The sequence below is a fragment of the Chrysoperla carnea genome, chromosome X, assembly GCF_905475395.1.
Source record: "Chrysoperla carnea chromosome X, inChrCarn1.1, whole genome shotgun sequence".
NCBI classification, from domain to species: domain Eukaryota; kingdom Metazoa; phylum Arthropoda; class Insecta; order Neuroptera; family Chrysopidae; genus Chrysoperla; species Chrysoperla carnea.
In genome coordinates, this window is record NC_058342.1 from 33,816,589 (window position 1) to 33,829,927 (window position 13,339).

Consider the following 13,339-nt stretch of genomic DNA (forward strand, 5'->3'; position numbering starts at 1 on the left):
AATAATTAATTACAAAGAAAATTAGCAAACAAATCTCAACTATTATTTTAAAAGCGCTCGCTACTTAAAAAATTAACAGTGTTGTGAACGTTTCTTTTTAATTATCAATCAAATTTCACATTTTCATCACACAATTTACCAGTTGCGAATTTCAGAAAAGAGTCCAGGGGGGTGGTTACTATAGAGTGCTCGGTTTTCTGGATAAAAACTCGAATAATTATTTGTAAGAGTGAAATACCACAAAGAATTAATTTAGTGGATAGAATATCTTTTTATGAGGAAAAATCAAAGCCATTTCAGCTTGCCAGAAACGGTCGAGTTGGGGTACTAGTCATGCCACGATGGACAGACGAATAAAAAGATTAAAGCTTAATTTGTTCGACTTTTTTTATTATTAGTTCTCAATATGAAGGTTAGAATTATCTTTTCTGAGGGAAAATGGAAGCACGCCAGTCAAAATACTAGCAGAAACACCCAAACGGTTGAGGTGGGGTATTAGACATGTCATGATTGAAAGACGAATAAAAAGGTTGTTAAACCTTGATTTGTTCACTTTTTTATTATTAGTTCTCAATTTGAAGGTTAAAATTTTATTTCCCGAGGGAAAATGGTTTGTAATCTTGAAGCTTTGAAATTTAAAGCTTCTAAAATCTTTTGAAGAAGTAAGATAAATTTTTCAGCTCTTACTAGTTTATGTAAATAAGGACAATAAGAGGTGGAAGTTGAATAAAACTTATTATTTTAGGGCCTAAAAACTATGTGTGTATTGACTCATATTGGTGGTTGGGCCACACCCCCCCTCCTCCAAAGTGTCTTGTTTTTCGAGGATCGCAAACACAATTTTTTAAGACCTCTGCGTAGCCTACGCTCATGGTTTTTCATAATCGAACACTTATACAAAATGCTAATCAAATTCAAATCCATCCACAGTACTCGAAATTCGAGAGCATTATGATTTGAATTTGAAGTAATTGAAGAAATTTAAGAAATTGGTCTTGTTATTTTGAATTGATCTGTAATCACAACACTGGCAAAAACACCGATAATTTATAAAAAGTATTTTTGAATTGTTAAGAATAAAATGAAAAATAAAAACGGAAAATTCATTAAAATTATGTTTGAAAAATTTGTTTTTTATTTTTCTTGTATAAAAATAGATGAAATTATAAAAATAAAGTTTAAAAAAATTAAATCATTTTCCTTTTTTTTTACCTCAAAGTTTGAGAAAAATGTTAAAAGAGTTTTCTTACCTGTATTCTGAAATTTTGGGATAAGATTTTCTAATCGGTCTAAAAAAGTCAGAGATATAGTGAATGAACTAATTACTGAAGATTTATTCAGTCACTTTCTTTCCTGCAGGTCTGATGGGATACAGAGGATCCAAATTATTAATTTTAAAAGTGAAACTCATCAACCCAAGAAAAAATTCAAAACAAAGTCAAGAAAATCGCATTTGTCTCAATAATTGGAAAGCGAATTTTTCGAGATAATATGTCACGAGGAATCCAAGCAAATGTCCCCCATCTTAGACAAAAGTGGTCCTCTCTAAGAAATCTTGAATTTCTGGAAGAGTCAAGAAATTTTAGTATCGATCAGAGTAGATGGTACAAATATATATGAATGGTAGTCGACATTTCGGAATCTTTATATTCCAACTCCAAAATCTCCGTCTTAAAGATTGATTTACCATTCGGGGACATTTTTTATCAATGCAAACAGTTCCGAATTAAACATGACGGAGTCCCTAGGGAATGCATATACAATAAACACAAGAAAATAGTTTTGTTAAGCATATACAATTAATTTTTCTAATTTCTTTGGATGCATTTTGGATTATTTTCAATTGCCATTATCGATAATGAATGTAGACGGTTCTGAGACATCTGACGAACGAAGACGCATCTATATTATTAGTTCTCCTATCGCTACTAGATGGTTCTGATCTGTAAGTATGAAGCAAAGAGGATAGAATAGAGGAGAGCAGCCCCTAAGAGCTAATATAAAATCGTAGTCTACGAGTTTCAGCGCCTCTATCGAGTAAGGCTTTCTTTAATAGTCAATAGTCGCTATTGCAAAGTAGTCAAACTTAATAGTCTTCCACGCAAAAGCCGAAGAACGTAACAGTTGATTACCACAGACTTCAGATGTCACTTACAATTATATTTCTGCCCTCCTCTACCTTATACTCTTTTTTATTAAGCATTTCATTAACTGACATTAAAGATTCAAATCTTGGAGATCGACTACTCCAGGAGATTCAACTCCAGTAACCAGATATCTGTCAAAAAGTAAGATGTCAGTAGTGTTCCTTTTTTAGTTTGATTTTGAAAATATAATGTATTTATATTTCATTCGAGTGTTCGTATTTATTTCGTGTAATTCACTTCGGTGTAAAAGGAACACTAGCGACGCTATAACATCTGTTATTTTGGAAAATTCAAGGAGTTTAATTAGAATGATTTAATCACCACCCTGATGGGTGAATTGTGAAACTGTCAAAGATTAAGATGAGGTTAAGGTTAAAAAGATTCCAACTGAAAACAGAAAAAAACAGTTCTAAAATTGAGCAGAATGGATGTGAACTTCCCTATCCTCTAACTTCTAACAACTTGTTTAGATTTTTATCTTACTCTATTGCTTGGTGTTTGATGTGATCTTCTCTATCCTTCTCTAACAACATGTTTAGATCTTTACTTGCTCTTATTACTTTCTTTTAATACTTACACCCTTGTTACAGCAACGCCACCAATTTTGTGCTTTTCATGCAATTTTTTTACATTTACGTTATACAAATTGCCTAGCTTACGATTTTTTATAGCATTTTCTCACATTTACGTGATACAAATTGCCTAGTTGACTAGTCATGTGACAGTCGAACCACTTTAAAACAGAATTCAGAATAGTAGAGTAGAGGTGGGGATTCGGGTAGAGGTAGAGGTAGTTAGTAGATAGTTATTTAGCAATAATTTTTTATTTGATACGAATGCAATGCTTCAAAGTAAAATTACAGTACTCATTTAGGTATTTTTTTGTTATTTTTTTTATTTTTTCTCAATTTGTTTTTGTAATGACTACATAGCAAAAATGTAAACGACGCATCCAAAAAACCAAAAACAATAAAATTTATTTGATTTTTATAAACTTAAGACAACTTAGAACATAAACAATCTTTTTTTTTTATTAATTTATTTTATTAAATTTTAATTATATCGCGTTTTATTTTTTTAAGTTTTTTTATTTATTTCCAAGTCAATCTTCTTTTGTTTTTATTTTTGGTATGTTCAATGTTGGTATCCATGATGATATTATTTTATTTTTATGATGGTAATGTTGGTATGATCTGTGCAATTTTATATTTACTTTTTGAAATTGTAATTGCAATTTACACAACTTTAAGGACGTTCGTTTGTGAACCTGTTTTGCTATGTGCGTTCATAAGGAAACATGAATAGACAGTTGAAAAATTATATGAAAGTCTGTTAACTCGTCAGCACTTGCGTCATCCGTCGGTTATCTTTAAGGTATGATTCGTATGCAGCGGCTGTCGCACTGCGTCAGACGCATAAGTATCTATGATGCGTCTCTGAGAGCAGTACTGACACAGACGCAACAACATATACATATATACCACACTTTGGTAGACCGCACACAACTGACACTTCAGAAGAAACAGTCATGTGTACATGAGCAGTGCGCGTCAGACGCACAGCGTCATCTGCCGTATAGGAATCATACCTTTCGTCGTGTGATGATAGATTTGCTTACGCGTTCAGGCCATGCCTCAAATATTTCACGCGATAAATATTCTTTAACTTTGTAAATCATAACCTCTACATAATTTTATATAAATTTATTTTTATACACTAGCTAAAAATAGTTTAATTACGTGATTATTGAATGATATTTCAGAGTGAAAATGTTAGAACAGAGTAATAATCTAAATGACTAAATTCATTTTAACTAATTTCACCATATTTATATCACAAGTTTTTTATTAATTTACTGAGTACGACTTACATTAAACTAATGAGACTACACGAACAGGTCCGAAAATTTCCGACGTTAATATTGTTTGCTTACATCTTTACTCTTCTGATGACAGAAAATCTCACAATTTCTGAAGTAAAATTAAAGTATGTTTTAAGTCGAGCGTGAGCAAAATGTTCATAACACGAGTGCTGACGAGTTAAAAGTTCAAATAATTATTAACTGGTAAAAATTTCAAGTATATTTTGATGATTTTATTTTTGAGAAATATCGAATTATATTTTCCATTTAGTTCCATATCTTAATTTGCCACTTTTTAAATTTAAAATTCAACGAAATTAATTCGTCAACAGTATTTTTTTTTATATTATCATAATTTTTGTATTTCTCTATTAACAAGTCTCATGAACCAACGTCCTTAATTACAATTTTATATAAATTACAAATAAAAAATTTTATTTTTAAAGTCCGTTCTACAATGCGATGCAATGTATGTCGGTCGCTTCACAAGTTTTGAAAATAAAAGAGCCACAGTATACATTCCTGAATTCACCTGATTCGGTTTGAAATTATAAAATAACTAAAATATATTTTTTTTAATTGTAGGAGATAGAAGAAAAGTTCCAAGACATAAAAATTTACGATGATTTAAGTGATAATTTATAGATTTTTAAATTAACGCTTAAATACAAACAAAAGTTGTTTATTTTTCGTTAAACTCTTACAGTTTAAAAAATAAATTTTAGAAAAAGATGATAGATCTGTCGATTATTAGAAGCCACAATATTTGTTCTACTTGTAAACTTTTTAGATAGTGTGTCAAGGGTCGGCTAAATCCATAATTATTGACGATGAGAAGTTCGACCATAGAGATGGACCTGAAAGACCATAGACGTCATTCAGGGATTTTTTTTATTAAGATAAAAAGATTTCAATTCTGATGAAAAAACAGAACCTTTTTAGGAACACTCTCGTGTAGGTACCTTCCACAGCCTATTTTGTTCGAATAAACTGGACGAAAAAAACAAGGAAATGGTGACCCATTCACAGACTTAGAGACATAAAAAATGAATTTTTATTTTGAGGGGTAAATTAGTGGAAAAAATCTTTTATCAAAATACAAAATACGATAATTTTAAGCTTTTAAATTCCCCCCCGTGAAACGGAATATATTTGTAGGGAAATCCATTTGATTCCGCAAATCTCCATTAAGGCAATGGGGTGAGTCTTTTTTTGTTCAATCACAGCCTACTCTTCCAAAAAAAAAAAAAAAAAAATTGAATTATTCACAGACGTTTTATTGAGGGGGGAATTTTAATGAAATTACGTCAGGTCAGAATGCACGACTTCAGCATGAATAATGCTACAATATGTATATTATACCGTGTGTTAATTTCAAAACTATCCACCCTTAACAACTCTTGGCCTGATGTGATTATTGTTTTGAGTGAAAACATGTCGATTAAGATATCGAGGGGGAATTTCAAAAATGGTACCAAGATAATTTTTGATTTCATCCCTTCACCCCTAGCCACCCCAACTTTGAAATTTCAAAAGGCACCCCTACCTTGTGATACCTCATTTGAAAGGGCATAAAATTGTGATAAAAATGAAATCGATCGATCGGTTCTTCAAACAGACTACATATCTCCAAATGAGGTATCACAAGTAGGGGGTGCCATTTGAAATTTCAAAGTTGGGGTGGCTAGGGCCAAATGGATAAAATCCAAACTTCTCTAAGTACCATTTTTTAACTTCCCCTTCGATATCTAAATCGACTTGTTTTCACACAAAACAACAATCACATCAGGTTAAAATTCATTAAGGTTGGATACTTTTGAAATGAACACACTGTATATTGTAAGATGACTTATATCTTCAAAAATCTGTGGGTAGCTTTGAAAAAAAAACTTTTTACTGTATAACGGACTTTAAAATAATTAATTATGCAGATTAGAGGCTGTCAATTGAAGGAAAAAGAGTTGAGAAGGAGTGGGGGCGAAAAAAAGGCTTTGATTTGATGAGGTATGTGGGGTGTGTGTGTGGAGTGGGGAGGGTGGTTGGCATACCGTATACTTTAAAAATAAAATAGTATTGGTATAAGAATGGTAATCGTATATGTATGTAATAATAAAGCTTTTTGTTTTTAAATCATTTCTAGGAATATATAAATCATTTTCAAATAAATAACATTTTTAAAATATACAGTAAAACTTCTTTAAATATTTTATATATATTTATATATTTATATATTTTTTTTAAACAAAGGTAGAATAGCGCATAAATTTGCATTCGCCGTCCAAAAATATTCGAATTCGATTTTTTTTTTCTGTATATTCATGTTTAAGAGTAAGGATCCCCGAATAAGGTATTACTCACTGAAAATCTGTTTGATACCTACAAAATTTTCTTAAGAAAATTTTATTTAGCTTTTACACCTAGTATTGATAAATGTTAAATAACCTAGTAGTCTAAAGTAGAACTACTCAAAATGGGCCAGCTTTCTGTTTTAATTAGTACGAATTATTATCGGCAGTTGGCGAGGTTGCAACTCCCAGTCATCTGATAATTGGTAAATACGAGTATTGTCATCTGGTATTCTATACTAGAACTACTCAACGTCAGCTTTTTTTTAGTTAGTACGAATTAGTATCGCCAGTTGGCGTGGTTGAAATTTCCAGTTATCTGATAAATGGTAGGTACAAGTATTGCCATCTGATAGTCTAAATTGGATCTACTCACAATGGGCCAGTCTTCTGTTTTAATTACCGAAAGTTGGCAGGGTTGCAACTCTCAGTTATTTAATAAATGATAAGTACTGCTATCTAGTAGTCTAAATTGGAATTACTCATAACGGGTTAGCTTCCTATTTTAATTAGTACGAATTAATATCGCCAGATGGCGGGGTAAGGGTTAGTCCTGAACATGAATATGCATACAAAAAAAATCGGCGACGAATGCAAACTTATGTGCTTCTCTAAGGTATGTTTTTCAGAAATCACAAATCCATATTTCAGGGAAGTTATTTGTTTACATTATTATATAAATAGTTTTTTTTAATTTTTTTATAAATTAACGTCTTTTTTTTTTTAACTTAATATGTTCATAACGACCTGCAGATGGCATGACATTACACACAACGGTTTTTTGAATTTTTTTTTTTTGTTTTTTGAGATTTTTTTTTACATTTTGAGATTTTTTTTGATATGCAAATTTGATATAAATTGCTGTTTTTTTTATTTTATTTGTTTGATCAACGTCTTGAATATTTAAGCTCAGTTGAATGAGAAATAAAAACACGATAAATCCGCGAGATTTCCTTTTTTTTTAATAACTAGTTTTTGAAAAACAAAAAAAAAATTATCAGGTTTTTTTTACCTGAAAAAAATTCGACGAATAATTATTTTTAATTGTGCAAAACAAACTTTTTTTTTTGTTGAAAAATTGTACTTTTATTCAATAAAAAATTTCGAAGCTTTTTTTTTTATATTATGGCTCAAAAATGGCTCTCACTATATTTATTATGATTTGTTTTTCTTTGCTAAGGAACGAGACTGTCCATAAAATAATAATGAGCACTTACAATGAAGAGAAAACGGTCCAAAAAAAACCTGATGTCACTTTCGAGTGCATATTTCTTATCAAGGAAGCTTTGGTCATTATGACCCCAAACCCTTTTGACATCGTTGGATCATGACAAAAATAATAAGCTTATAAAAAGTCTTCCCTAAAGCTATTAGGGATGTCTTGTAGCGAGTCTAGATCACAAAAATGAGGTGCACCAAGAATTATAAATGTCTCGGTTTTGGATTTTACGGACAGTCTAAAAAAATAAAAAAGGTGATTTTGAAGGGAGGGGTGAATTTGTTGTCAGCCTTACAAATAAATTTTGGACGAATTTTAAGTGCAATTTTGTTTTATTTTTCTAGCAGAAATTAAGCAAATTTTTTTTGAGGAGAGAGGTCAGGCGCGAATAACATGTCTGGATGGATTTTTTTTTTTGAATTTTTGTGAGAAAATTATTATCAAAGGTATAAAAATTGTTTCTAATTTAAGCCTTTTTTTCCACACTTATTCGGATTGTTTTGGAGGTATATGTATATATTTGTAAGGCTGGATTTGGGTACAAATTTGGCTGCGCTAATGATTATTGATATAAACCTTAGAACATTCGACAAGGCAACGTTAGAATTTTTCTTATTATCAAATTCTTATATTTTAGTCATTGTTCTGTGACTTGCTGTCAGAACTTACAGTACTTTCCTGAAAATAGAAAAAATCGCATATTTTGAATATTTTAACAAATAGATAACAAAGACTGAAGTTCCGAAACAATTTACCAAAAAGTAAAAAAAAAAGAACATGAACACATTACAAAAAAAGAAGGTTTATGGCGGAAATGAACTACTTTAATTTTTCTGGTCCAAATACAGGGTGTTCTATAATTGATCCTCGAAAAGACTACTACAAGATTAAGTTAATCAAGACAAACGAAAAACGTCTTTATCATATTTCGATCTGAAACGTAATTTCCGAGATATTTCGAGGCATCTTTTAAATTTCGAAGAAAAAAAAAACTAACACATTACAAAAACCTTAACCTTGTAATGGCTTTTTTAATTGAACCCTGGAAAACTACATAACGAGAATAAAACGTAATATCTCGGAAATTATACATCAGATCAAAAATTGTTAAAGACCTTTTTTGTTCGTCTTGATGAGCTTAACCTCGTTGAAGACTTTTCGAGGGTCAAATAAAGAACACCCTGTATAGGAATCATTTAAATAAGGGTGATACATCATAAAACGGTTTCAAAATGATTAAAAACAGTGTTAAAAAATGTTAATTTTCGGAAGTTCAGTCTAAAAACAAAAACAAAAAAATCTGTACAAACTGATCTAAGAACTAAATTTGAGCTAATTTCTACATAAAAATCTACGCTACTCGTATTTGAGTAAATTGTTATTTTTTTTTCTGATTTTGAGTGTGCTTTGAATATTGAAATATTTTGAATTGATTGATTGGTGCATTTTGAATAAAAAATTTGAGTAAAAAATTTGAATATTTGTGTGAAAATGTTTTGTTTGAATTTTCAATATGACATATATTACTTACTAGGTCTAACTCATCTAAGGATTCTAAGGTTGCTATTGGTGCAGTTTTATCAGCTTTGTCTTTGAGTTCAGTGGAATTTGTGGGACTATCAATACTATTATTACTATTTAAAGATGAAAATCTGTAAACAAATTGTATCAATTTTCCTTTGACTTTTCAAACCTTAATTTCCTCCATCTAAAATTTTTATAGCATGCTATTTGTCAATAAGTAGTCTCTTCGATTCATCTAATTTCACTTTTATTTAATTTTTTGATACAAACATGGACTTTTTGGATTTTAGCTCAAATTTAGTTTCGGATTGATTATTTTATTAAATAACTGTTTTATTATGTCCAAGCTTGTATCAAATTTTCGCTAAGCAAACTATAAATATTAATTTCTCCACCCAACTAACTTTTCTAAATAAAATTGGATTCTGAAAGGAAATCAGTGTGGAAAATATATCACATTTTTGAACCCAACTAGAAGTAGTGACTAATAATTCTTTTTTCCTGGCATCCAAAAAGTTCTGGAGAGCTCCTTTAGATTAGCAAATGATTCTTAAGATGGTCATGGCCAAGTTGATTTCCTAAACCAGTAAAAATCTTAATAGCTTCTTCAGATTGGAACGGGATTGTTAAAAGGGTCGTGGCAAAGCTGATATCTTAAACCAGTTAAAATTTGGAGAGTTTTCTAGATTAAAACATGATTGTTAAAGGGGTCATGGTACAGTTGATATTCTAAACCAGCTAAAATTTGAAGAGATTTTCTAGATTGAAACGTGATTGTTAAGGGGGTCATGGCAAAGATGATCTTCAAAAACCAGAAATTTCTGGATAGCTTCTTCAGATTAGAACGTGATTTTTAAAAGAGTCGTGACAAAGCTGATCTCCTAAACCAGTTAGAATTTGGAGAACTTCTCTAGAATAAAACGTGATTATTAAGAGGGTCATGGTAAAACTAATCTCCAAAATCAGTAAATCTCCTATTCCGGTGAAAGTTTGGAGAGCTTCTGTAGATTCCCTGATAAAAAAATCCGATTCATGAAACGGAAATTTCCAATTCAACTAATCGGAATGAATGGGAGTTTAATTGGGAAAAAATACATTCTGATTGAATTCCGATGTAATCCAATAGAATGGGATCGAATTGAAAATTTTATATTGAGCTCTATTGGATTGAATTGGAATTCAATCGGAATCAATTGGAAATTTGAATCGGAATTCAATTGGACTTTTTTATCAGGGTTAAAACGTGATTGTTAAATGGATCGCGGCAAAGCTGATCTCCTAAACCATTAAAACAGATAATATTTAACAAACTGAACTCCTTTCAGTTCCTGTACTAAAATTATGTGAGAACTATTCGGAGGAAAAAGAACGTATTCATTCAATTATTTGTGATTGAAACACAAAAACAATGATTGAAGACACTCAATGAGGATAACAAAAACAAATTACCTGTATAAACTTTGAGAACTAGTTTTGAAACCATGCTCCATGCTAGGGAGTGAACGTTTTTCCGGTTCCGAACATGAACGTTGCATTTGTGATGGATGTCGTGTACTCGTATTCGCTCGAAATGCAATATTCTCGTAAATACGTTCAAGTCCTTTTGATTCATCACTCGTTCCCGCACCCGTTACCGTCACACTCGCACCTATACTTGCAGTCGTTGTCTGTTCATCTAAATTCGTATCTTGCTGTATCGATAAATTCTGATAAACAGGTTCGATGTCTTCTTCAGGTACATCTAATAATGGCACTGCTGTTGACGATCGACCTGGTGTATTCGATTGCTCTTGTTGATCGCTTTGGGCATGCGTTGGACTTGAATCTTTCGATGTGAAATCTTTTTGCTGTATTAAGGATAATATTAGTTTAACATCGCGAGCTAATGTCGTCTCCAAACTGTATACACGTTGTGTTAAAACTTCTATTTTATTATTTAATTGTTCAAACTGTTGGACTGCAACTGCAGTTGTTGCAGTTGTACTGCTTGGTACATCTTGTAATTGTGCCGTTGGTACACCCTGTGGTTCATAATATGAACTGGAATTTGGTAATAAATGATGAACTCCTAAATCTAAGTTTAAGACGTCATGTTGTGATATCTGTGTGTAAATGTTAGTGCTTAAATTACTTTTGGATGTTTTGGAATGTTTTGAATCGGTTGTGTTCATGTTCATATTCATATTGTCTGATAACTCAAATATTTGAGCATTTTGAGCCAATTGTTCATTATTGTTATTGCTTTGTTTTGTACTTGCTATTTGCTCAATTCGATCTCTGTCTTGTATCTGATTAGTATTTGATGTTGATTCTAATGTTGGTAGCATTGATGACGTACTGTGAATATTCACATTGCTGGTGGTCGCTTGACCAACACCCACGCCAAGTGTTATTAATGGCGTGAAGTTATGTTCAGGACTATCCAACTCACTTTGCGCTAATTTCATTTGTTCGATGAACTCTTGTTGACTATCTTTGGCATGTTTTAGTAAACGTGATTGACTCTCTAGCGTTGATTCACCAACACCAGCTACGTTTACGTTCATATTGTTTAATTTTATATTGTTGGCAGCAGTTGTACTTTGTATTAATTCTAATGGCAATATATTTGCATAATTATGTGCCTAAAATTAAACAACATATTTAAGTAATCACCAATCATCTTATTCCCCCGAAATCCTCTGCATACTAAATGTCATGAAAATCATTGGAGCCGTTTCCGAGATTAAAGTGTCCGAGAGAAAACGACATTTTCTTAAAACCTAGATCGATTTTTTGTCCCAAAAACCCCCTGCATACTAATCGTGTAACAACGTCATCTACTGAAACCTATTTTTAATGTTTCAGTGTCGGTAAAGCAGTTATTTGCTCCCAATTTAAAAAAAATAATAGTATTACTACTCGCCAAAAGATGGCAGTAAGAGTAACATTTTTCAGTTTGTTTTAGTTCTGCCAGAAAACATGGAATAAAACGACATTTTCTAAAAATGAATCCAAGCTAGATCGATTTTTCGCCCCAAAAAAACCTTGCATTTCATTTAAATCGGTTCGGTAGTTTAGACGTGATTGCGTTACAGACAGACAGATTTACTTTCGCATTTATAATACAAGTAAGGATAATATAAAAAGAGATAGAGAACTTACGCCATTTGTGTGGGTATTTGTCGCTGATGTAGCAGCCGCAGCCGTTCCTAAACTGTGTGACGTATGAAAACTGGATGTATTTGTTCCATTAGTGCCAAAACTATTTGTTAAAGGCATCGTTTGACTAGATGTTATATTCGTTAAACTAGAATCTTGAAAACCACCACCGATTGACGATTGTCGACGTATTGTTCGAATCCGATTCGAACATTCTACCGGAGATTGTTGTTGTGCTATAAAAGTTAAACAATATCTGTTCAATTAAATACAACAAAACTTTTGTTTATAAAATAAAAAACAAAACAAAAAAGCATCCCTTCACCCTTCGAACGTCTGTCTTGTGTCGCGTCGTCTCCCTCCCTATAAATAAATCAACGTATACAAAATTATCCATGCGAAAATGTTTTTGAAATATATACTTGGAGGCCATCCTCGAATCCTTTGGTGTCGTCATTTTTGTTTTTCGTAACTTAATGACGTAAATGAAGCATGCGTAATGAAAATTATGTAAAATGAATATGAATTCGATTTACTCACCTAATAGTGGCTGGTGTGTCGACTTTGAAAGTCTCAGATCTGGAAAACTTCTTTTCAGTTGTGTAAACATGCCTTTAAAAAAAGAAACATCGAAAATAAAGCCTGAAATGCCAATGATTAGGGTCAAATAAAATAAAAACAAACAAAACAAAATAAAATAATTAATTTTCCCAAAATGCATTCCATTTTTCGTATTAGTTTTGAAAAGGTTTCAAATTAGGTCCAAAAATTAATATTACTTTTACTTTCTAATCCAAATCCAAATACTAATAACTCAGAAAATAAGCCGGAAAATCGGAAAATACCATCCAATGTGGAAAAGTGGTGGAGCAGCTCCGATTTCAAAAATTTTTTGTGTACGTGTTCCTTAGACCTTCAGGATCATTCAACAACACCAACCTCAGCACTACAAAGAGAACTATGAAAACTAGGGTAGTTTTCCCATTCTCAAAGCGGTCTCGAAAACCACCAAGACACGATTTCCGAGGTGAAATTTAGAATTTTCTAAATTTTTATCATTTTCACTTCTAAGGGTGGTTTTAATGGGGCTTCATGATCAGTG

At 31.6% G+C, this 13,339-nt stretch overlaps 1 protein-coding gene across 7 annotated transcripts in view; it reads right to left on the reverse strand.

The window, feature by feature from the left end:
* Window positions 1-7,525: 7,525 nt before the first annotated feature.
* LOC123302584 (potassium voltage-gated channel subfamily H member 7) overlaps window positions 7,526-13,339 on the reverse strand; it is a 110,732-nt gene continuing 104,918 nt past the window's right edge. For 3 of the 7 annotated variants that reach the window (XM_044885573.1, XM_044885569.1, XM_044885567.1), the window contains 5 exons: window positions 12,778-12,849; window positions 12,241-12,473; window positions 10,546-11,720; window positions 9,104-9,224; window positions 7,526-8,250 (listed from right to left, as the gene is read on the reverse strand). In XM_044885573.1, the coding sequence (XP_044741508.1) occupies window positions 8,206-8,250; window positions 9,104-9,224; window positions 10,546-11,720; window positions 12,241-12,473; window positions 12,778-12,849 (1,646 nt within the window). In that variant the 3' untranslated portion in view covers window positions 7,526-8,205. The remainder of the gene's footprint in view (window positions 8,251-9,103; window positions 9,225-10,545; window positions 11,721-12,240; window positions 12,474-12,777; window positions 12,850-13,339) is intronic. The other 4 variants (XM_044885570.1, XM_044885572.1, XM_044885571.1 and 1 more) reach the window with 4 other exon arrangements.